This window comes from Marmota flaviventris, chromosome 4, assembly GCF_047511675.1.
Source record: "Marmota flaviventris isolate mMarFla1 chromosome 4, mMarFla1.hap1, whole genome shotgun sequence".
NCBI lineage: Eukaryota > Metazoa > Chordata > Mammalia > Rodentia > Sciuridae > Marmota > Marmota flaviventris.
Genome location: NC_092501.1, coordinates 129,009,305 through 129,034,380, shown reverse-complemented (window position 1 = coordinate 129,034,380; position 25,076 = coordinate 129,009,305). Strand labels below are relative to the sequence as shown.

General features: G+C 33.8%; 1 protein-coding gene across 5 annotated transcripts in view; it reads right to left on the bottom strand.

Annotated features, from left to right (window-relative positions):
- Fndc3a (fibronectin type III domain containing 3A) overlaps window positions 1–25,076 on the bottom strand; it is a 156,493-nt gene that overhangs the window by 22,050 nt on the left and 109,367 nt on the right. For 4 of the 5 annotated variants that reach the window (XM_071611506.1, XM_027928881.2, XM_071611507.1 and 1 more), the window contains 9 exons: window positions 23,723–23,781; window positions 21,077–21,234; window positions 18,739–18,798; window positions 17,577–17,715; window positions 13,263–13,316; window positions 10,732–10,856; window positions 8,781–8,955; window positions 6,785–6,871; window positions 1,495–1,633 (listed from right to left, as the gene is read on the bottom strand). In XM_071611506.1, the coding sequence (XP_071467607.1) occupies window positions 1,495–1,633; window positions 6,785–6,871; window positions 8,781–8,955; window positions 10,732–10,856; window positions 13,263–13,316; window positions 17,577–17,715; window positions 18,739–18,798; window positions 21,077–21,234; window positions 23,723–23,781 (996 nt within the window). The remainder of the gene's footprint in view (window positions 1–1,494; window positions 1,634–6,784; window positions 6,872–8,780; window positions 8,956–10,731; window positions 10,857–13,262; window positions 13,317–17,576; window positions 17,716–18,738; window positions 18,799–21,076; window positions 21,235–23,722; window positions 23,782–25,076) is intronic. The other variant, XM_071611508.1, reaches the window with a different exon arrangement.

The window sequence follows — 25,076 nt, the reverse complement described above, 5'->3', positions numbered from 1 at the left end:
GGGCACTTTGCCCCCAAGAGACATCCTCAGCCCATTTTATTTTTTGAGACAGGGTCTTGCTAAGTTGCCCAGGCTGGACTTGAATTTGTGATCCTCCTGTTTTAGCTTCCCAAGTTGCTGGTATGACAAGCATGCACCACCACACCCAGCTCTAAAAACAATTTTTAATGACAACACAATATTCCATTCACCTTTCATTCTATGGTGGTTTGAAATATGAGGATATTTTATAATTACCACTGAAGTCTTTTTTATTGGTCTGAATTCTTTGGCCAGAGATGAAGTTTCTATAACTTTGTTTTCCCCTTTAACTAGTATATAAGAGGACGTTCAAGAAATGTCTGTTTTAAATGAATAAGTGCTTTTTATTTCTCCTGAGAGCCATTATGACCCAAGTTAACTTTGTCTGCAAATTCAGTCATTTTTCATCTCACAGTGTTACCTTGCCCATAATCTGATCCCCAGTTTCTCTTGTATCAAAATTGAGTGTACAAAGCTTTCCACAAAAAAGATGCTCAATGAATGACTCACATTTCTTACTGCTAATTTGGGCTAACAAGTTTACTGGAGTATTTTTTTTTCCCCTATAATCACAAAGCCTTACTGAAAAACTGATACCAAAACAGGAGATCACTGTTATATACTATAAAAAACCAAACATATTACACTGACTTGGTAGATTATATCATAATTACTGAACTTATGATTAGACTGTGAGAAAATAAATTCAGGAAGTTGTGTAGATTTATAAGTGTTGTTTTCTTCTATTATTATTCTTGTTATTGTTAGTATTTGCAGTGCTGGGGATCAAAAACAGGACCATGTGAATGACAGATAAGTGCTCTACCACTAAGCTACTTTGCCAGTTCTTAGTGTTGCTTTCTTCTTTTTTTTTAGAATGTAAAAGTGTTTTTTATTAAAATATTTTTTACTGGTACATTATAATCATACATATTAGAAGGCTTTGTTGTTTCATATTTATACATGCACACAGCATAATTTGGTCAACTTCATTTCCCAAGTGTTGCTTTCTTCTAAATGAACAACATTCTGAGTCTGGCCTTTCCTCTTATAGGTTGACGCAACACTGTTAAACCACACAAAGAACAGAGTCTGAGCATGGCTGAAAACCATGGTCATCTTGTGGCATTATACATCTATAGCCTAAAAATTTATGTTTCTTTTTATTTCATCTCTAGCCAAAGTCATGGTGATTCCTTCACAAGCCCAACCCATCTAAATCACCTTCAAATATCTTAAAAACTATCTTCATATTAAAATTATTTTATTCAAATATAAAAGTAATAATGTGGGGCTGGGGTTGTGGCTCGGTGGTAGAGTGCTTGCCTAGCACGTGTGAGGTGCTGGGTTCAATCCTCAGCACCACATAAAAATAAATAAATAAATAAATAAAATGAAGATATATTGTGTCCAACTACAAATAAAAAAAATAAAAAATAGAGTAATAATATACAAATATGCATAATATCTTACCCCAAGTTATTTTAAAACTGTGTGAATGTATCTTTCCTTTAACTGAAGGTTTTACAGGTACTCCTGGTTTATCAGGGCAGGTAGTAAATTCTACTACTTCACTTGGATTACTTTTACCTTCTGAGTTATAAGCAATAACCTGTGACGAGAACACAAAGACTTAAAATGATATGTTTGGTATCTAATGAAAACTGGCTTAATGAACAAAGAATGTAATGAAGAAAAATAGTTTCCATTAAATGATAAAACACATTTTCAGAATGTGATAGCTTGTTCCTTTGAGAATTGCTTGTTTTCAATAGGGACTTGGCATATATACAGAATATGCAAAGTACTTGCCTTTTAGAGTCAGTATTGGGAATACAAGTGCAAGTTTAACATTTTGACACTTCAGTCAGAATGGCAGCTATTAAGAATACAAACAACAATAAGTGTTGGTGAAGATGTGGGGAAAAAGGCACAGTCATACATTGCTGGTGGGACTGCAAATTGGTGCAACCAATCTGGAAACCAGGATGACATTCCATGTAAAACTTAGAATGGAACCACCATTTGACCCAGCAATCCCACTCCTTGGTTTATATACAAAGGACTTAAAAACAGCATACTATAGTGATGCAGCCACATCAATATATATAGCAGCACAATTCACAATAGTTAAATTGTTGAGCCAACCTAGATGCCCTTCAATAGATGAATGGATTTAAAAACTGTGGTATATACACAATGGAATATTACTCTTTCGAGAATAAAATCATGGCATTTGCAGGTGAATGAATGGGGTTGGAGAATATCACACTAAGTGAAGTTAAGCCAATCCCCAAAACTAAAGGTCAAATGTTTTCTCTGATATGTGGATGCTGATCCATAATGGGGGTGGGGGTGGGGAGCATGGGATGAATGGAGGAACGGAGGAACTTTAGATAGGGCAAAGGGGAAGGAGGGGAAGGGAGGGGGCATGGGAGTAAGAAAGATGGTGGAATAAGATGGACATCATTACCCACAAGTCATGTATGAAGACACGAATGCTGTGAATATACTTTGTGTACAACCAGAGATATGAAAAATTGTGCTCTATATGTATACTATAAATTGAAACACATTCTGCTGTCATGTATAATAAATTAGAATGAATGAATGAATAAATAAATAAATAAACAAACCATTTTGACACTAAACAATGGCCATCAAAGGAACAAGCTATAACCGGATGATTCTTGAAGTGCTTTAGGCATGCTGTACTTATTTTCTAGTGCTTTAAAAAGATGTCCACAAATTCTTTCACTCTTCTTTCTTCAAAAGATGAAAGCTCATTCCCTTTCCCTTGGGTGTGAGGAGTCCTTACTGACTCCCTCTAACAAACAGAATGTAGGAGAAATGACAGTGTGCCTTTACATGACTATAACCCCAGTCACATCTTAACTACAACCTTGTGGACATTAGACACTCAACTAAACGTCCTGAATTCCTGGCCTGTAGAAATCAAGATAATAAAAGCAATATTCATTTTTGTCAAGTTATGGGGTAATTTGTCATATAGCAATAGTGAAACGTAATTAACATCTAGATTTCAATTTATATGGTTTTAGAAATTCATTTATACTTATATTTTTACCTCATTATAGACAGGAACTATGATAGTATACACTAGAGATGAGGATTTATTTAGTAAACCTACCACTCCAAATAATTTGTGCAGCCCATGAGAACTCAGTAAAATTTAAAATTTAGTTCAATTTTTCGATTTTGCTTAGGCCTCTTCAGTCCTTTCACATGGTCAGATGGATTTTTCAGGATCTATTTTCTTCTGCTTTATAAATGAGACTAAATAGACTAAAGAGGTTTAAAACAGTGTCTATTTAAACTTATTTAAACTTTTAAAGAACAGTGTCCCTAAAAGCCATAAAGATTCATACAACTATTTTTAAAGTCTCTCTATATATTTCATCATTGCCCCTTTTATTATAGAGCACCTTTTTCAATTAGCCACAAAAGTAATTAAAGGCAAAAAATTGAAAGTTTTTTCTCTCCCTAATTTTACAAATAATCATAGATTTATTTAGTGCTTACCACACGGGGAGCACTTTGCAACAAATTCTACATGTGATGTAGTCCTTACCTTTAATGAGTTGAGAATAATTTTTTTTCCTTCATTTTTTTGAGAGAGTGGTCTTGCTATGTTGCCCAGTCAGGCCTCAAACTCCTGGGCTACAGTGATCCTCTTGCCTCAGTCTCTAGAGCATTGAGACTACTGGTGTGAGTCACTGCACCTGGCTCTGCTTTAACTTTTTGACTATTATGAATAATGCTATGAATATCTGTGTACTTTTAAAATTTTTCTTCCAGTGCTGGTGACTGAATCAAGAGCCTTGCACCTAGTAGTCAAGTCCTACCCTAGCTAAAGAGTCTAGAGATCTTATGCAGAAGATAGGGAAGGATGAGTAAGTAGTTCTAATCAATTTGGTCCAAGTAAGAATGAAAGCAGTAAGTTTTAAAACTGGATAGATAATCTTATGTTATACTAAGGAAATTGTTTCTTAGAGTTAAAGCTATTTTTCAGAAAGATTAATCTAGGTATAGAATAAAACTATGAATAAAAGGTGAGAGAAGTACTGAAAGTAGTTACATATGGAATATGTTTGGAGATTCAGTATTCCTCAGGACAGAAGTCACAGCTGATATAAGGCAAAGAGATGATGCATGAAAGTGAGAAATAGTTATACCAGTAAAAGTTAAAGCCTTAGCTGGGAGCATACTTGAATTAGGGCAGAGAAAAAAGGAAGAGATTATAAATTGACCCCAGACAAGATAAGAATGAGAAAAGGAACATCATTATATACTGTCACACATGTTGACATACATAGGACCGGCCACTTGCCTCAAAAGCCTTTAATGCTTTGTCAAAAATTAGAAATAGTAGTATAATGAAGACCCATATATACTCATCTAGTTTGAAAAATGTACATTTTATAATGGTATTCTTCAAGCCTTTTTATTTTCCTTTATAAATGAGACATTAATGGGGGAAAAAAAAGGCAAGCCTTTCCTGCTTTTTAAACAAATTTGGATACCAGGTCCCCGTTCAACTTCTAGTGTATCATTTGATAATAAGAATTGTTTATCACTCTCAATTTTAGGAATTCTGATTGCTTTGTTATATTTTAAAATTGTATTTTCATTTTTCTTTTGGTTTTAGATTTTTTCATTGTCTTAATTTCGTTTTAGTATTTTGAGTGTTCTAGGGTTACCTTCAGTGTAGAACCCTGAACTCTTAACATTTGCCTAATAGGAGAAATTCATTTTATGTTAATCATATTCTTATTGTTTCTTAGGAATAACAATATGCTATGTAGCCATTACTTCCGGGAGTATATTTTTAATATTTCTGCTTTAGAGTTTTAAGATTTTTATAAATATTAAATTGTATTTTGATTGATGGCTTGAAAGATTCTGCAATGCCAAGCTAAAAATAGAAGACTGAGACATGACAATGGGATTTAATGATTCAAAGCTACCTCAGCAGGGTCCTTAGCACATGGCTGAGCTCTAAAATAAATGTCTGAGCTCCCAGAACTTTATAAAGGTATCATTTCCTATTTTCTGTACCCCCCACCCCAGATCAGTGGATCTCAAATTTTAGCAAGCACCAGAATTACCTAGAAGGTCTCCTATAACACATAGGCCTCTAAAATTGCTTATTTAGTTGGTGGCAATGAGGACTTGAGATCTTAAAACTTCTAATAAGTTCCCAGCTAAGCTCTACAGACCATTCCATCAGCATTATCACTATTTTAGTTTGTTTGTTACTTAATAAGCCTGTACAAAACACCTTTCTATAATTAAGTGATGCATAAAGAGGTGGCTTATAGATGTGTATTTGCACTCCTGATCCCCATTACTGATCCTGTTATTTGGGAGCGGCCTATTAGAACTGCTGACTGTCTCCTTGGAGATTGTTTGCATACTCCCTCTCCTTGAAATTTGAGATTGACTTCTATAGTGCAAATTTCTATTGTGAGTCAGTAAAAGTGACACATATTTATGTGTGTTTATTCAGTATGTGTGTGGATTCAGTGGAAATAACATCTTGGTGTCACACGGTAGTAGAATTCTAAGTTTAATAAACTTGACAAATTAAAAAAGACAAACAAATTCCTCGATAGAAGACCTGTTGGCATGATAACTATTACTGAGCAAAAATACAATTTAACATTGCCATAAAAACTAGACTGAAAGTGTGTATTCCCCAGGTATTTTATGAATTTTGTAAATATAAAAACTGTGTTTGGAAATTAAAATGAGCTAGTCATCAGAAGTCTTTAAAATGAAGCTATATATAAAACATAATGACTGTGATTATCATGCACCATGTAATCAAATTTCTCATTATTAAGGTTTATTTGTAAGATTCTTAAGGGGTACTAAAATTTAACTTTGCTTTTTAATAACAAAAATAATTTAGTGGCCTCTATTATTTAAAAGGATAAGTAATTTTAAGGAAAGTTTAAATGTTGAATTCGTCAACGGATAAGCATCCTATTATATTCTTGGGAAAACTTCTGTATAATATTTAGGCTCGCTTATATTATCTTATATATTAACTAGTTCAAGCACTGGCTGCCAAGAAATAGCAATGTATATACACATCACATTGCTAATACCCCAGAATGATGCTATAGTAGCAAAGATAAATTTTGGAAGTCTCCACAAAAGAATCTTCAAAGCTTGTCACTGCCTCAAATGAGAAAAAATGATATGAAGATTTAATAAGGAGTAAGACATTTACAATAGTACACAGTACCTACAAACTATTTATTACAAAGGGAAGAAACATGGTAGATATTGTTTCCCTCAAATGATTATCAGATGGGACAACCTGAAATTGTGCACTACTCCATATGATGCACTGAGAAAAATACAGCATTACCTTTTGATATCACTGTCCAAAAAGCACACTGAGCATGTTTAAGAAAATTTGTATTTTAAAAGACATTTGTTCACATTATGCATGTAAGAGTCCCCCAAACATTAAACTGGTTTTGAATTTAAATATATAAAGTTTGAAAAGTATTATGATGTAATACAAAAGTAAAACAAAAAAGCTTGTTAGAATAGATCAATTACTTATGATTTAAAAACCAAAGAAATGAAGTATGTACTTAAAACAAGAACAATTAATACAAAAAACAAATATTTTAAGGGCTTTCAAAGCTTACCTTAAGTGCAAACTTGCCACAATGAAATCCATTATTCTGTATAATTAATATGCACTTACTAAAAAAAAGCCTACCTTAAATTTATACTTTGTACTACGTCTGAGATTTTTCACAGTGTAAGCAAGATCTTCTCCATCATACTTAGGCTTAAAACCATAACCCTGAAAAGGAAAAAAACAAAATCTTCATTAGATGTTTAACAGCAGAAATACAGGGAATAATGAACATGTGCAAAGACCCAGGTTTCTCCTCTTCATCTCCTTTTAGGTGCAATTAATACTCTGTTGAGTGTTATTCTCATGTTGATGCTTCTATCCTGAGTGCATGGACCCAGAAATGCTAGTGAACCGTTGTAGAATGATGAAGGAGATTACTTATTTTCAATAAATATAGCAGCCAAGAGAAGATCCTTGTGTTGAGGGAAGAAAAGGGGTCAAAGGCAACTTCTCCATCAGTTACCTATCCCAAGAACTAAAGGGAAGTTCCCAGATGTTACACAAAAGCTAATCAGTGTGTAACTATTTAATAGTTTAATTTGTCCTGAATGTGTTGTATTCAAGTGAATAAATCAATGGTTGGGTGCACTGGCAGGTGAGGATACTGTTCAGGTTTGAGCCACTCTTTACAGTTCTAATGTTATCATGTTTAAAATTTTTAAAAACAGACATACAATTCATACATAATATTCCACTGTTTCATAGTAATATAATTCAAAGGTGCACAAGACTGTGTAGCCATTACCCAAACCCTAATTCCAGAATGAAGCCTGTCCTTTTTTGGTTAGCAGTTACTTTCCCCTCTTTTCATCCATTTTCTGCTTCCATCAATTGTCAATTTATACAAGTGGAATCACACAATATTTGGTCTTTTGTGACTGGTTTTCTTACTTAGTACAATGATGTGAAGATTCATTCATGTTCTGGCATGTTATCAGTATTCCTTTTTTATGGCTGAATGATATTTCACTGTATAGGGTATACCACATTTTGTTTATTCATTTATCCACTGATGGACATGAGTTACTTCTACTTTTTATTTTTTGAGATAGGGTCTTGCTACATTGTCCAGTGCATGCTAGGCAAGTGCTTTAGCACTGAGCTACATCCCCAGATGAACTCTTGGACTCAAGCAAAACACCTGCCTCACCCTCCAGAGTAGCCAGGACTACAGGTATGAGCCACTGTTCCTGGCTCTGCTTCAGTTTTTGGCTAGCACGAAAAATGCTATTATGAACATTAGTGTACTTTTTTTTTTAAACAATGATGAGGATAAAACCCAGGGCCTTGTGCATACTAGGCATTAACTCTACTACTGTGCTATATATCTTATCCTCTGTTCAAATTTTAATCAATATGTGTTTTCAGACTATTGCTATTTTGACCCATATTGTTTCAAAGTGGTTTTGAAAAACTATGGAACTACAAAGATGCTATGTCCGCCGAAAACTAAAAAATAAACATTAAAAAATTCAAAAAAAAAAAAAAAGAAAAACTATGGAACTAAAGAAAGAAATAACAGAATATACCCTCTTATTCGGCTAGGTTCTAGCTCACAGAAGATGAGCAACAAGTATCCATTCAGGCTACACTACGTCTCACGTAAGACTCTTAAATCTTCTGTGACACTTTGAGAAGTAGCATATAATTATAGTTGGAGAAGGTAGACTTTTCCTCATCTTTTAAAGGTGCTTTGCCTAGTAGGAGGCTGTGATCTTCTCCCTCCCCAAAATATTTTCCCCAAAATGGATATATTTTCTTCTTCTGCAGTGCATGCTAGGCAAGTGCTTTAGCACTGAGCTACATCCCCAGATGTTAAATGAATACATTTAAAGTATAATCTATGCTTTTTTCCCCCCAGTACATAGACACTCAAAAAATAAATGACTTTTTTACATTTGAGGAAAACAAAAGATTGAGTTCTTCCTCATTCCCAACTCCCCCCAAATAATAATAAAAAGGCCTGAAGGGACTGGGGGAAGGAGCTAACTATTGTGGCAATATTTATTTATCTGAAGTAATGCTACACTAAAATGTTTTCAATACCCTATTTAAAATACATATTCATACTTACTGAAGTTTCTTCTTCCATCTCTAAAATATAAGAAATTCCTTCATCTGACGGTGTTCCTGAGGGTTTACTCCACTGTAAGGACAACCAAGTAACTCCGGCCTTTGCTAATACAGGACTTGCTGGCATAGAAGGGGCACAGCCTGAGGTGTAATATAAGACTTCTTCACTAAAACCACTGTTGAAACAAACAAGTTTTAAAGAGGAATAGCAAGAATTATTTTTACAGCTAAGGAACAAATTTTTGACTAATGTTATTTTTTTGAAAATGAAAATTTTTATTTTTGCAGTATGGAGGGGTCAAACCCAGAGCCCTGAACATACTAGGCAAGCGCCCTGTCACTGTCACTGAGCTACATCACCAACCCCAGAAAATGAAACCTTTGATGGTTATTACAATCCAAATAATTTATCTTGGATTTGATAATATCTTCAAAGTTAACCAGGTTAAATATCAAAAAGTGAATTAGTATTCTTTAAAAAATGTAGTGTTAGAGCTGGTTGTGGTGATGCATGCCTGTAATTCCAGCAACTTGGGAGAATGAAGATGGAGGATCCCAAGTTTTTTTTTTTTTAAGAGACAGAGAATTTTTTAATATTTATTTTTTAGTTTTCAGTGGATACAATATCTTTATTTTATTTTTATGTGGTGCTGAGGATCGAACCCAGCGCCCCATGCATGCCAGGCGAGCACGCTATTGCTTGAGCCACATCCCCAGCCTCCAAGTTTTTTTTTTTTTTTTTAAATATTTTTTTAATTGTAGATGAACACAATACCTTTATTTTTATGTGGTGCCGAGGATTGAACCCGGTGCTTCACATGTGCAAGGCACAACCCCAGCCCCAGAATATCCCAAGTTTGAGATGAGCCTCAGCAACTTAGTGAGGCCCTAAGCAACTTAGCAAGACCTTCTCTCAAAATAAAAAATAAAAAGAGCTGGGATGTGGCTCAGTGGTAAAGTGCCTGTTGAGTTCAATCCCTGTTAACAAGGGTGGAGGAGGCAATGTTAGCTGCGAATGCTGGTATAAGCTATAATTCCAACTATTTAGGAGGCTGAAACAAGAGAATCTAAAGTTCAAGGCAGCCTGGGTAACTTAGTGAGACACAGACTTAGAATAAAAGGATGGGGTTATGGCTCAGTGTTTGTCTTGTGTGAGGCCTTGGGTTCAATTTCAGGTACTACCAAAAAAACCCAAAAATAAAACAAAGTAATAACAAAATGAAACAAACAAACAAACAAAACCCACCCAAACAAACAAAAACCAACAACAAACTGCAGTACTGTTCAACTTTCCTATCTTTTTTTGTTTTTGTTTTTTGTAGTGTTAGGGATTTGAACTCAGGGGCCTCAGTATGCTAGGCAAGCACTCTACTGCTGGGTTATATTCCCAAATCAAGACTTTATATTTTAATTACCTAGTCAGTGAAGAAATACACAAATTGCCTTATATGAAAGGTGAACACAGTAATAGTAACAGATTTCTATTTGTATAAACATACTTTCATATAATGCCATTTATATGAAACAGAAAATGCAAATTCTTGATTAGATAATTAAATACACCTGCCATCATAAAGGTAAGTAGGGTTATCTCTAGAATATAAATAATTTCAATATGACTCTCTTTGTATTTAAATCATACATCTTAGATGCTCTTGGAATTTAACAGACTTAAACAAAACAATGAAAGCACATATGCTGAGAATTAATACAAAACTTCTTAGTCACAGGTGAATGTTTTAATTTATATTTGAAATTGGAAAAGTTGCTAACTTTATCCTTACCTGTGGCACTCACAAAACTAAGAAATTTTCTTATAGCTTTTGTTAATATTGTAACTATGTCAACAAAATAGAGCAGAATTTCTAATGGATAATTTGAACTGAATAAGCATGCATCTGAATGAAGTTGACTAGATATCTCCAATATTTATTTTATAAAATATGTCTTACCTTGTACCATAGTCATTTTTGGCTGATAGTCTAAATTTACAACCCATTGCTGGTGACAGTTTAGTAATTTTAAATTGCTTCTGTAAGCCCGTGTAACACTGACAAAATTCTCCATTTCCTTTTCCCTAAAAGAAATGGTTACATAATGCACATTATTTTAAAAAAAGGCAAATCCACATCAATTCCTTCTTGATATTAGCTAGTATACATTAAAAATCATTTGTTACATGTAAATCATGGATCTTAAGAAAAGTATATGACATATATATATGTATGTGTATGTATGTGTATGTGTATATATGTATGTATATATATAATACTTCATCAAGTGTAGAATTAAAGAAGTAGAAAGTAGGTATATTTGTATAGCTTATTGAATTAAATACAGTGTTTTAGATAATGCTAGACCTAGCCATAATAAAAAAAAACTCTTTCCAGGTATGACCTTACAATCTTCACAGGGGACTGGTAGTCGTGGAAACAGAATGGCAATTAAATTGGCAGCTTTTCTTCAACCTATGAAAAGTTCTATGCAAACAGGTTTTTTCTTTTTTCTCATTTCTTTTATATTTTCTCCTTCTTGGCACTGAAGAGTGAACTCAGGGGCACTTTATGACTGAGCTACATCCCCAGAATGCCCTCTCCCACAACTTCCACCTTTTTAAAATTTTTAAATTTTGAGACAGGTTCTCACTATGTGGCTTGGGGCCTTGTTTAATTGCTGAGGCTGGCTTTGAACTTGTGATCCTCCTGTCTTAGTTATTTGGGTCATAAGCAAGAGTTTGGATCATTCAGCAAGGTTTGGCTGAATATGGTTTTAAGAAAAGATCTCTACTTATCCTCAAATCTCAACCTAGATACTGCTAAGTACCTTTAAATGAAGATTTGGAGGAGCCACTGATTAGACTTGGCACTGAAAGAATCCTAGCAACACTGAAGACAGAATAGCCCTTCTAGGTAATAAAAAGGGAGAAAGAAATATCGGGTAGGCTCAGGACAACTAGTTTTAGAAACGTAGGGTGCTGAGTAAAATTGACAAGTTTCTTGTTCTCCACCCATTTTCTTTTCTTTTTTTTGGTGCTTGGGGATTTGAATCCAGGGCTTCATGAATACCACTGAGCCACAGCCCAACCCCATTTTTCTTTATTGGGTTGATAGAGGTAAAGGATGGTTAGGATGACTCTTAAGAGAAAAACTTTAGCCTATACCTAGTTATTTCACAGAATTCGCTTATTACTTTTAATGGTACTTAGTTGAGTCTACTGAGTGGTGTAAGTAGAAAATCATCTTTAAATGATAATTTGGCTTCTCAGCAGACATCATGGCTATAATGATGTCCTGTTTCAGTTCCAAGTCATACAGCAATAACTATAATTTCTTGAATAATGTTAAACACAATTGTGGATAACCGGGAACCTTGACTTGTTTCTGCTTTGACCAGAAATACTTTATTGATTAGTGATGGCACAAAAATTATCAAATCAGAAATTACTGCTCTAAATTTCTACTTGGTGCTAAATTTTACCAAATATTTTCTCACCATTTATCATGACAATAGTTTTTCTTCCATACTAATGTGATTCTGTTAATGTTAACAGAAATTTAAATTCTGGAATTAAAACCTTCTTGATTGTGCTAACTCATGCATACCCAAATTATTAATGGAATTTCTTTCTTTCTGGCCCCTTCTCTTAGGTATAAGAAACAGGACAAGAGAGAACAGGATTGCCAAGAGCAAAACAATGAACTTAACAAGAAAGCTGAGTATGCTTTCTGTGCCAGGATGAATAATGGCTCCCAAAGATATCCAGGTCCTAATCCCTAGAATCTGTGAATGTTATGGTGGTGACAGGACTGAACAATATGACAAGTTAAGAATCCTGAGATGGGAGATGATCCTAGATTATCTGGTGGACCATAAATGGAATCACAAGAGGGAGGCAGAAAGAGATCTGAAGGCAGAAGATAAAAAAGTTGATGTGACAGTGGAAGCATGGGGAAAATAAGCAATGTCATCTGTCTATGAACTAAGTAATGAGGACAGCCTCCAAAAGCTGGTCAAAAGAAAGATTGTAGAGTCTCTGCTAGAGCCTCTGGAAGCAACAGAGTCAGGCTGACAACATGATTTTGGCCCAGTGAAAACCATTTTAGATTTCTGAACTGCCAAATTGTAAGAGAATACATATGCTGTTTCAAGTCATCAAGTTTACTGTAACAGAGGACATTCTATTACATTCTGTTACAGCAGCTGTAGGATATAAATATCCGTGTCATTAAGGCTGATGTGGGGAAAAAAATGCCTTCATCAAGATAATTCCATGACAGTTTTGATGGTGATTTAGTTAAAACAAACAAAACAAAACAGAGAGGTGGTTCAGTCAGCAATGTTTTCTAAGAACACTATCAATCCACTTATGTACCACATAAAACCATTCATATTTCTAAGAAAAAATAAATAAAAACAAAAATGTTATTTTTGTCTGAAGACCCATACATAATCTTAATCATTTAAAAAGATTAAATTTGCTTACCTCATCCCATTCTAAATTAAAGCTTTGGATTTTAGAACCATTGTCACTAGGTGCCTAAAACAAATACCAAAAAAACAACAACAAAAAGAATACAAATTAGTACTTTTATAAATGATACCACAATCTAAGCTAAGGGATCTATTTTATATTGTGGATGTTCTCTGTGACTTGGTCCTGGAAAAATATCCATAGAAGAACAAGAGGCTACAAGTTTTTGTGAACAGAGAATAATCTTTTAGCAAGAACTATACGAATATTCATAATCCTTAAAAAAAATCACTTTGCCCTTCTTTCAGGCTTTCAGTTCCTTTCAATCAATCCTATCATTATAATTAAACACGCACTTTAAAATCTATATGGAGGGCTGGGGCTGTGACTCAATGGTAGAATGCTTGCCTGGCACGCATGAGGCACCGGGTTTGATCCTTAGGACCACATAAAAATAAAGGTATTGTGTCTACCTACAACTATACTAAAAAATACATACAAAAAAAAAAAATCTATAGAGGGGTTGGGGCTGTAGCTTAGTGGTAGAGCACTTGCTTAACGTGTGAGACACTGGGTTTGATTCTCAGCACTTGTATGAATAAATAAAATAAAGGTCTATCAACAACTAAAAAATATTTAAAGAAAAAAATTTATATGAAATAATGTGTGATACACCAAAGAAGGAAGAACTAGGATGCTAAAAGGAACTCTGGATGTCTATGTGTAGATTCAATAAACCCATCACCGGAGATGAACAATTCAGTAATCTGCTTATCTTTAGGGGTGAAAATTAGAGTCTCCCTTGGCATTTTACTGCAGCATGTTATCACTAGAAATCAAGAATCTCAACCTTATTCCTAACTGAATTTTCTTCCTAAAATTTCAACCCATTTCTTCTTTGTAGAACACATGATTATCACTGTTCTTACGACTTCATATTAGAAGACAACTGTGAAATTTTGCTTGTCAAAATTAAATAATTGTAAGTTTTGAAATGGTTCTGCGGAGAATTTGCCTCTATAATTTTCTGGAATCCATTTTTAATATAATAACTGTCAATAATGTAAATAGCAATCAAGTATCACTAATTTTTTTTTAATTTGTTATATATGACAGCAGAATGCATTACAATTCATATTACACATATAGAGCACAATTTTTCATATTCTGGTTGTACACAAAGTAGAGCCACACCATTCATATCTTCATACATGTACTTAGGGTAATGATGTCCATCTCATTCCACCGTCTTTCCTACCCCTCCCTTTTTTTCCCTCCCCTTTACCCTATCTAGAGTTCATCTAATCCTCCCATGCCCCCACCTCCCTCAACCACATTATAAATCAGCATCCTTAAATCAGAGAAAACATTTGGTATTTGGGTTTTTGGGATTGGCTAATTTCACTTAGCATTATATTCTCCAACTCCATCCACTTACCTGCAAATGCCATGATTTTATTCTCTTTTAATGCTGAATAATATTCATATATATATATCACATTTTTTTAAGGATCACGAATTTTTAATAATGTCTTTTATAAGTCTAAATTGTTGAATACTAACACAGATCTTTCATCTTAAAAAATTAAACATACTATATAAGTTAAAGCAATATTCAACTCATTGGCATAGCAATGACAGTTAAAAGTGAACAAAGTGAGAAGGGAGCAAAGAAAGGATTGTTGGGAGACTCTGATATAGCAGAGGAAAATAATTCAGACATAGAGACTGCAATAAGGGGTGTAAAAATATTATTTCCCAAGAGTTAATGACTGCAGGTTGCTCTCATCTATGGTTGTTAAAAATCTCACACTTTCCTTTTACATTAAAAAAAAAAAAAAAAAAAGTGAGGCTATTAAAATGTCTACCTTCAACAACCTGAGACCCATCTTCCAGCTTTCTCCAAGTTGGAGGAGAAACTATGTTTACCTTAGCTCATTTAATCATCACAGCAATTCTAATATACTATTACCTAAATTTTACAACACAGGAAATGGGGACTCGGAAGAACATAAGTAAATTATCATAAATCACAAAAAGTCATTAGAATGAAGCAGAACTGATTTTGGTCTGTATGACTCCCAAACCAATATTACTACCAAACAATATTCCAGAGGCTAAGCAGATTAGCCTGGCTCCTGGCAATTAAAGAGAGTAAGAGCCCAACCTCAGCTTTTTATTATCACCATTGCACTGGCAATTCTAAACATCAGTGGATAAAATACTTCCAACTGCTAACCCAAGCGCCAACTCATGCTGCTGTTCTTACTCCACACTAGTTTCCATTGGAATGCTTGTAGATTATGCAAGACAGCAGAGTCAAAAGACTGGATACCAAGTCACTAAACTAATCAAGTTTTTGTCTTTTTTTTTTTTTTTTTAAATATTTATTAGTTGTAGTTGGACACAATATCTTTATTTTACTTATTTATTTTTATGTGGTGCTGAGGATCGAACCCACGGCCTCTCACATGCTAGGCAAGCACTCTACCGCTGAGCCACAATCCCAGCCCAAGTTTTCTTCATCTTTAAAATTAAATAAAAACAGTAGTATTATGCTATTTATATTTTCTAGGCATAACCAAGCATTATAGAAATTATCTGTTTAATCCTCTCAGCAACTCTGAGGTATTTAATATTATGTCCAATAACATTAACACTGATGGCTCTTTCCTCATCTACCCAGATTACTGTGTATTTTCAGGGCCATTTCTATAAGAGTCCAAGTCTGTGTAACTTGAATAAGAAGCACTTGCTGCTTACATAGGGCTGTTGGCATATTGGTAAAGGTAGAAATTTCAGAACTGCATTTAGATTATCTTTAGAATGAAGAGTAGTGAAGGGATGTTACCCAAATGCCGTATCAACAGACAGGGCCCGAGCATATTCATCAATAAAAGGTTTTGCTACAACTAAAGTGTGATATGGAATAAAGTTAGCCATACTTTTTATTATAATGGAAATGTGTATATATTTGATTTGCATGTACTCATGTACTTTAGTTTTTTTTTAAATAATCAATTCCACATTTTTTTTCTATAGTTTTTTTTTTAATATTTAAAAAAACTGAGTCTAGTTACTATGAATCTGATTTTAGGATAATATTTAGGATATAAAAGTATTATTACAAACTATTATAAACTCCACAAAACATTAAATATCCTCAGAACTAGGGGCTAACAAAGCTACTAATCAAGTAGAAAGCCCCAAATTCTCAAAAGCTTTCAGAGGAAAATTAGCAATGAGTTTTGTTCTTGAGAGTACATAATTAAATCACGGTAAGTGGTTATAGCTCACTGCAAATCAATGGTTGCTAACAGGGGTATTTCTTTGTAGAGGGTGTTTTGAAATTTTGTAAGGGGTATTTCTGATCTGATCACAATATGCAGGTGAAGTGGCTGATGGTTATAAGGTACTGAGAGCACTGTAGAATGTGGGATGATCAGTCCAATAAGAAATTGGTCCTTTCCTCTATCACTTTTGGATGTCTTGTTAGATGTCCATGTAGGTGAAATATCTGTTTGTAATGATTAGAATCTAGAACTTACTTCCATTTGTTAAGGTATTTTTTTGTACAGTTTGGAAGACACTGACTTTTCCCAACATATAACTACTATGCACTTTGGGAAAGACTAACTTTTAAAAAAATATTTATTTTTTAGTTGTAGTTGGACACAATGCCTTTATTTTATTTATTTATTTTTATGTGGTGCTGAGGATTGAACCCAAGGCCTTGAATGTGCTAGGTGAGCACTCTACTGCTGAGCTACAATCCCAGCCCAAGACTATTTAATTTTGTTCTGAAATATACCAAGACCTGCACACTATATATAAGAAATTAATGTCACAAATGACAATACTGCTTATGGTATCTGAATAATCAATTCCACATGTTTTTTTTCTATAATATCTTTGTGTGTATTTGGGCCCAAACATTGCTATATTAGAACATACAATATCCTATTAAGAACAGCTTTGTTTCTCCTTTAAGGCAGTTTTTTAAAAAAATATTTAAAAAACTGAGTCTAGTTACCATGAATCTGATTTTAGGATAATATTTAGGATATAAAGGTATTATTACAAACTATTATAAATAGGAGTAGTAAGTTAAGAATTATTGTAACGAATCTCAGTATCATCACATGTACAAATAAATACTAGGAAAAACCTGTAAGAGAATTATCTGAAGGTATAAGTATGCCTATTTCTTATATTTAAAGAACAAGTTAGCTTAAAGAATTTTCAGTCTTCAAAAACAATTGAAATTTCATACTACAGGCAGGGGGAGAAATGTACAGTTAGAACTACTTTACGAAATACTCTTACCTTCCATTGCAAAGTAAGTGAATTTTTGGTCCGATTGGCTATCCTTGGTGGATTAGGTATATCAGGTTCACAGCTCAAGGTAGTAAAGCTTTCAGCTTCTGAAGGAGTTCCCTTTATAGAATTGGACTCTGCCTGTACTCTAAGGGGATAAAATAGTTTTACCCTGTAGAATCACTGTAGCTTACTTTTAAAAGCATAATTTTAAAGTATTTTCAAATTAATAAGGTAGCTTTCTAAGTGTTCTATAAAGAAAATACAAAGAGATGATCCTTAAAAAAAACAGTATAGACCAGTGGCTTTCTTTTTATTTTACTGAAACCCAAAGTAAGAAATGCATTTTAAATTGTAGACCTAACTATGTCTGTACATACCTGTAACAAGAGTTTCCTAAAATGTTCCTGAAACAGTATTATTAATATACAGATAATTTCTATTTCATTTGATTCTATTTTGTTTTTTAAAAAATGTTGAATATAAACCACAAAATTAAATTGATGATTCAACAATGGTGGCAATCCAGTTTGAAAAATATTAGGCTAGACAAGACTTTGGGTTTAACCATGGAAAATTTACTCGAAGAGTTAATAGTTTAACAGAAATAATCCCAGCTATAAAAGCTTTTTAAAAACTAGGTGATTAACTAAATGTTATATTGGACCCTAGTTGGGGAAGCCCTAAAATTTATAAATGCTTGGCAATATATATTGGAAAAATTATAAAACATTTTGAGTTACTCTTATTAAATGTGAAATTCTATGGTTTAGTATCTTATGCTCTTTCCAAAACACAATGCAGTATGATAGGTAAGAGTAAACGAAGTATAATTTGATTCTATTAACAAAGATTTCAAAAATCTGGGACAAGTCTCCAGAACTAAATTAGATATTATATATTCTACAGATTCATTTAAATCCCTAGATCCTATAAACTCAGTGATTAAATCTTTCCTCACTATAACACTGAAGTTAAATGCTTTTGGTTATTTCAGGGAAAATGCTGATACCTGTTGCCAACAGAAAAAAAAAATCCACATTTTTAGTCTAAAATTAATAAATTATATTCTATACTTACAAGGAAACTGTTAAGAAAAAAACAAAAACAAAAAACCAAAACCATAATTCTGTAATGTATCATATAAAGGCAACATGAAGGAGTTCCTTACTTTGCATGGTAATCTGTAGCTGGTTTGAGATCATTTAATGTGACACTTGTTTCTTCTCCTCTGGTTGGGGAAAAAGAGTAATATTTCAGTGTTTGACAAATAAAGCATTTCCAAAGGATGTGTATTATACTGTTCCTTTTTTTTTTTTTTTGGTACCAGGGATTGAATCCAGAAGGGCTTAACCACTCAACTACATTCTTAGTCCTTTTTATTTTGAGACAGGTCTCCTGAAATTGCTTAGGGCCTTGCAAAATTGCTGAGGCTGGCTCTGAATTTGCAATCTTCCTGCCTCAGCCTCCTAATCCCCTGGGATTACAGGTATGTGCCACCGCACCCAACCTACTGTTTCTTTATTAACTAAAATCTTATTCAGATTTCATTAATACAGAATTCTTACTATTTTAAAACAGCAAAATATGTTAAGCAAATCAAATGTGTAGACGAGATTTTTTTTTTTTTTGGTGTGGCATTAGGGAAGATATTTAACTTATTGAGGAAATGGAATCATTGCTAAAAAATTTATTACTAAAAAATCCATTTTGTATATAACAACATGACTTTAATTATATATATTGCAGTTAAATTTAATGAGTAGATAAGGAAAAAAGTGAATCATAATTTAAAGTAAAGCATTTCTTGTGTCCACTATTATATTTTTAAATACAGCAGCATACAAACTAAAATTATTTGCTACAACTATTTGAGTATGTAGCCACAAACTAATCTGTTCTCATTTCTTCTCGATTGTTTTTTTGGAGAGCTGGGGATCAAACCCAGGGTTTGGCACATGCTAGGTAAGTACATTACCTCTGAGCTATACTTCCAGCCCCCTCTCTCCTTTTTCTTTTATTTAAAAATCACTGTTCCCAGCTGGTTGTAGCGGTGAACACCTATAATGAGTGACTGGAAGCTGAGGCAGGAAGACCATAAGTTTCTGGCCAGCCAGGTAAGCTTGGGAAACTTTGAGAGACTCTGTTTCATAATTTAAAAAGTCGGGCTGGGGTCATGGCTCTGTGGTAGTGTGCTTGCCTACCACATGTGAGGCACTGTGTTTGATTCTCAGCACCACAGAAAAAATAAATAAATAAAATAATTAAAAAATTTTTAAAAAGTCTGGGGATATAGCTCAGTGGTAGAGTGAACCTAGGTTTAACCCTTGGTACTGCCAAAAACAAAAACAAAACAAAAACCATTGTTCCCTGTTCTATTTCTTTCAACCAAATCACTCCTATTTTGTAGACTTCTTTCCTACCCTATGCCTCTCAGTTACCCTGCTTCTTAAATCAAAACCAATAAATATGATGAAAAATAATGTCTTATCTACCAAAGTACAGTTTAATAAACTGGGCAATTATAGTAGCATCCCCAGAAAAAGACTTTAATTGGTGTAGGATAGTGGAGGTTACTATTGTGTTCCCTGCCTAGGCTGCAAATGGAAATAAATCCTTCTTCTTAGTAAACAGCCACATCTAACTAGAAATAGTCATGAATACAAAATTAGAAATAAACACAAGAAAATCGAGAAAGGAGGCAGGGCATTTTATAACTGTATGTGATGAAATGAGATTCACTAGGGAAGTTTCACTTCTTTTTTTAAAATATTTTATTTTTTAGTTTTAGGTGGACATAATATCTTTATTTTTTATATTTATGTGGTGCTGAGGATCGAACACAGTACCTCATGCATTATGGTGAGTATTCCCCAGCTTTTTCCTTTCTTCTTAACAGCTATTTTTTGAAAAAAGATACCAAGGTGGATAATGTTGCCAGTGATCCTTGTCATGATCATTTAAATGACTAACCACCTCCTTAATCATCTTGATGGTGCTTAAACTGTAAGAAGTAATTGGCTTTACCTTTCATATTTTCCATTAGAATAAACAATTTCTATATTAAAAAGGCAGAACAGTAATTTCTGGTACTAAGTTCATTTTACAATGGAATGTATATATAAGACTTAAATCCAAGTCCATAGAGGAGCAATGTAAATGCTCTATCCATTTACCTGAGTTCACAATTCAAAGTTCTCCATTTCTTGGTCCTGGGTTCTATACACTACAATTTATATTTAACGCATCAAGAATATATGAATATGAGACATTTATTAGGGAGCTGATGGTGGAAGAGCTGAATGTGGCCAATGAAAAAGACTGTTCTGAGGGAGTATAGACAGAAATGTGTATCAGCCTTCATTATACAGCAAAATCACTATTGCTGGTCAACTTACAGATCCAAATAAAAACATGAAGAGGGAAAATAGAACCAAATCAGAAATAACCTATTTATGATCAACCATTAATTTACACAATGGGAAGGAACAAAATTAACAAATACCTACACATAAAGACTTTTGTATTTCCCATCTTTTCCAGTACTCGAGACCAGAATTTCATAACTGTAGAGCTCTGGCACAGTAGTCTGGTCTGTTTCGCCATTAATGAAGCTTGAAGGTGGTGACCAGGTAAGTACTACTGTCCTTGCCTGGATGTCTGAGGCCTGCAAAAACATAATGCATGCCATATTCAGTGATTTTCAATTGTTGGTCACTGTTTGAAAACTCCCATCCTCTGTCCACAAAGCCCAATGCACTACTTTTCCTTTAAATTTCAGCATTCATCCTTCCCTAGGAAAATTTCCCTAACATTCCTGCCAATGTTTAATCCCCCTATTACACATTGATAATACTCTGTTTGTTCTGGCACTTCAGTTATAATTTTACATTATACATTTACTGCATAATGCTGACCGTGAAACTAAGTTGAGTCAGGGGCTGTGTCTGTGTTCTCCATTCTATTTTCAATTTTGTCACAGGGTATTAAATGGATAGATACACACAAATGACATGAAAGAGGACTGGAAGAAAACTCAAACTTGGCATGATCAAGTTGAAGGAGTGGGTAAAAGGAGATTTATTTTTATTCTATATATTTTTATATTACATCTTTTACCATAAAAAAGTCAACAACAGTAATAAACATATTCAGGATTCAATCTAAATCACTGGTACTTCTATGAAATTGCTTTTAAAATGGAGTGAAGTTATAGCCCTTTAAAGAAGCAGAGGAAGAAAAAGACTAATCAGAACAATTATTGTGGTATTTTCCTTTCTAGTCTTTTCTTAAATTCTTTATAAACAGACTGTAATTATGGTGTCCAAACAGTATGGTCCTCAGTATTCCTTTTCCCCCACTTCTGTAAGAACATCTTCACATATTTCGTAATGCTTCAGTCATATATTTCAATGGCTCTTTCATTTTATCCAGTAAAAACATGTCATGATTTAACTACATTTTCCTTTAGTTTTGCTTTTTGCTAATGCTAATGATGCAAGCTTTTTTTTTTTTTTTTTTTGGTTTGCGTAGATTTTTATGGAGAAATGAGACTTCATGCAGCTTCAGAGGAGATCAGTTTATATTTCTTTTGATTATCAGTGAAGAATCCTTTCTGCTCTTGTTTAAAAAATTCAATTTGAGCTGGGTGTTCTGGTACATGCCTATAATCCTAACCACCTGAGACGGTGAGGTAGGACTGCAACTTTGAGGCCAACAAGACTGTGTCTCAAAATAAAAATAAAAAGGGCTGGGGTATAGCTCAGTTGTGGAGTGCTTGCCTAGCATGTGTGAGGCCCTGGGTTCAATATTCAATACTGCAAAAAATGGTCAATTTGTAGGCTTGCTCCATTTCAATTCTAAGTACTTTTTCCTTCCCCTCTTCCCTCTCCCTGATTCCCCCTCCTCTCCTGTATTGGTCTTCTTTCTACGTATTTATTTGGCACTAGGGATTAAACCCAGGGGTGCTTAGCCACATGCCCAACCCTCTTTATTTTTTATTTTGAGACAGGGTCTTACCAAGTTACTTAGGGCTTAATAAGTTGCTGAGGCTGGCTTTGAACTTGAGATCCTCCTGCTTTAGCCTCCTGAGCCTCTGAGATTTCAGGCATGTGCCACTGCACCTGGCTATTCATTTAGTTTTTAATTGGTGCATTATGGTTATATATAAAATTGGAATGCACTGTAATTTATTCATACATGTTCAAAGCATAATTTGGTCAATTTCATTCCCCTTTTCCCTCCTGTTTCTACTCTTCTGAACTCCCTTCTATTTTTGCAAGATCCCCGCTTTTTTAAATTCCTTTTTCCTCTCTAGCTTCCACCCGAGGGAAAACATTTACCCCTTGACTTTCTCTGAGTTTGGCTTATTTCACTCAGCATGATATTCTCCAGTTCTATCCATTTACCAATAAATGATATAGTTTCATTCTTCTTTATGGTTGAGTAGAACTCAAATTGTGAATGTATGCCACATTTTCTTTATCCATTTATCATTTATTTGTTGGTTGACAGGGACCTAGGCTGGTTCTGTAACTTGGCTACTATAAATTATGCTGCTGTAAACAATGTTATGCACGTATCACTACAGCATGCTAATTATAGTTCTTTTGGATACATACCAAGGAGTAGGATAGCTGGGTCATATGGTAGGCAGGTTCTATCTTTATATAGCTTATTTTAAATGTATAGACAGTTTTATGTAAGCCAATTCTGCTTCCACACATTTTTCTGATATTCTGCTTTATCCTATTATATCTATACTTATAAAGGGCTGGAAAATACTAATTATCTTCTAGTTTTTCTATTATTTGATTTTAACTCATTTTGCTTACAGAGTTAGCTGGTTACATTTTACATGGAAATAATATAAATGGATTAAGACTATGATATCCAGTGTACCCACACTATCAGATCTCTGCCTATCCTAATGATTAATAATATTATTTAGGATACATTGTATCCTTGTTTAAAAACAGAATGCTTTTCTTAATATTCTGCTTCACCGATTAATGTAGTTTTTCCTTACGTCAAATCCATGATGACATATTACTGACCTCACACTTCTCATAAGTTTTAAATAAAGCCCGAATGAACATATACCAAATCAAACTCATCCCCTATATATAAATGCCAATAAAATATGAAATACTCACCACAGGTTTGGCAATGTTGGAAAGAAGTGCTTCAAAGGCTTTAGTTTCTTCATCTTTTTCTTAAAACAAAACAAATTAAAATAAACTTAAATACAATCCTTTCTTCCTCTACAACATGTTTTATAAAACTTGGTTGGGGGGCTGGGTTTGTGGCTCAGTGGCAGAGTGCTTGCCTCGCACATGTGAGGCACTGGGTTCAATCCTCAGTACCACATAAAAATAAATAAACAAAGTAAAGATACTGTGCCCATGTATAACTAAAAAAATATTAAAAAAAAAATAAAATAAAACTTGGTTGGTATTTGAGATTTTATTTTCTAGTTTTTAAAAAAATATTTTAAATTGTAGATGGACAAAATACCTTTATTTTACTTATTTATTTTTATATGGTTCTGAGGATCAAACACAGTGCCTCACACATGCTAGACAAATGCTCTACCACTGAATTACACCCCCAACGCCCTTATTTTCTAGTTTTTTATCCTTAGTTCATACAGTGCAATTTGTGGTCCTTTAGTATTTGTATACTTCAATTTCTATTTTAAGTTTAACCATAATTATTAATTATAACTACATATCTCTATGCACATATCTATGCACACAATTATACACACACACACACACAATATGTATATACACATACATAGGTGAACAATAAGCTTTTCTTATAAAAAGTATATTTCTGCTGGATGGGGCACATGCCTGTAATCCCAGCAGCTCAGTAGGCTGAGGCAGGAGGATCGTAAGTTCAAAGCCAGGCTCAGCAAAAGCAAGGTGCTAAGCAACTCACTGAGACCCTGTCTCTAAATAAAATATAAAAAATAAGGATGGGGACGTGGCTCAGTGGTCATGTACCCCTGAGTTCAATTCCTGGTACCAAAAAAAAAAAAGTATATTTCTATTCACAGTATAAAAAATACTCTCTTCTTTGGAAGTTTTCATTTGCCAATCTTGAACAACTTATTCACTAAGAATTTTTCATGTCATGCCATAACTGTGGTTTCCCCAAATAGCAATATAATTTGTTTGACCATAACTTACTGATTCCACTGACAAACATGAAAATTTAGCTTAATTCTTTGGAAACATCTGTGCTGAAAAGAATGATCAGAAAGTCTCAAAACTGAAGTAGATGTTATTAGTAATATAAGCCACAAAAGGCCATTAGAGCATTATTTAAAATTTGTTAGTGAGGAATGAAAATTTTAAGGAAAAAGAAGATGGGAAGAGTTATCATGGCTGACATTTTGAAAATTTCCTCAAAGCTGAAAGCATCTGAGCTCCTAGTCAAATATTAGCTACATTATTTGATAATTAAACATATGAAGAATTAGAAGTATAAGTTTAGATAAAC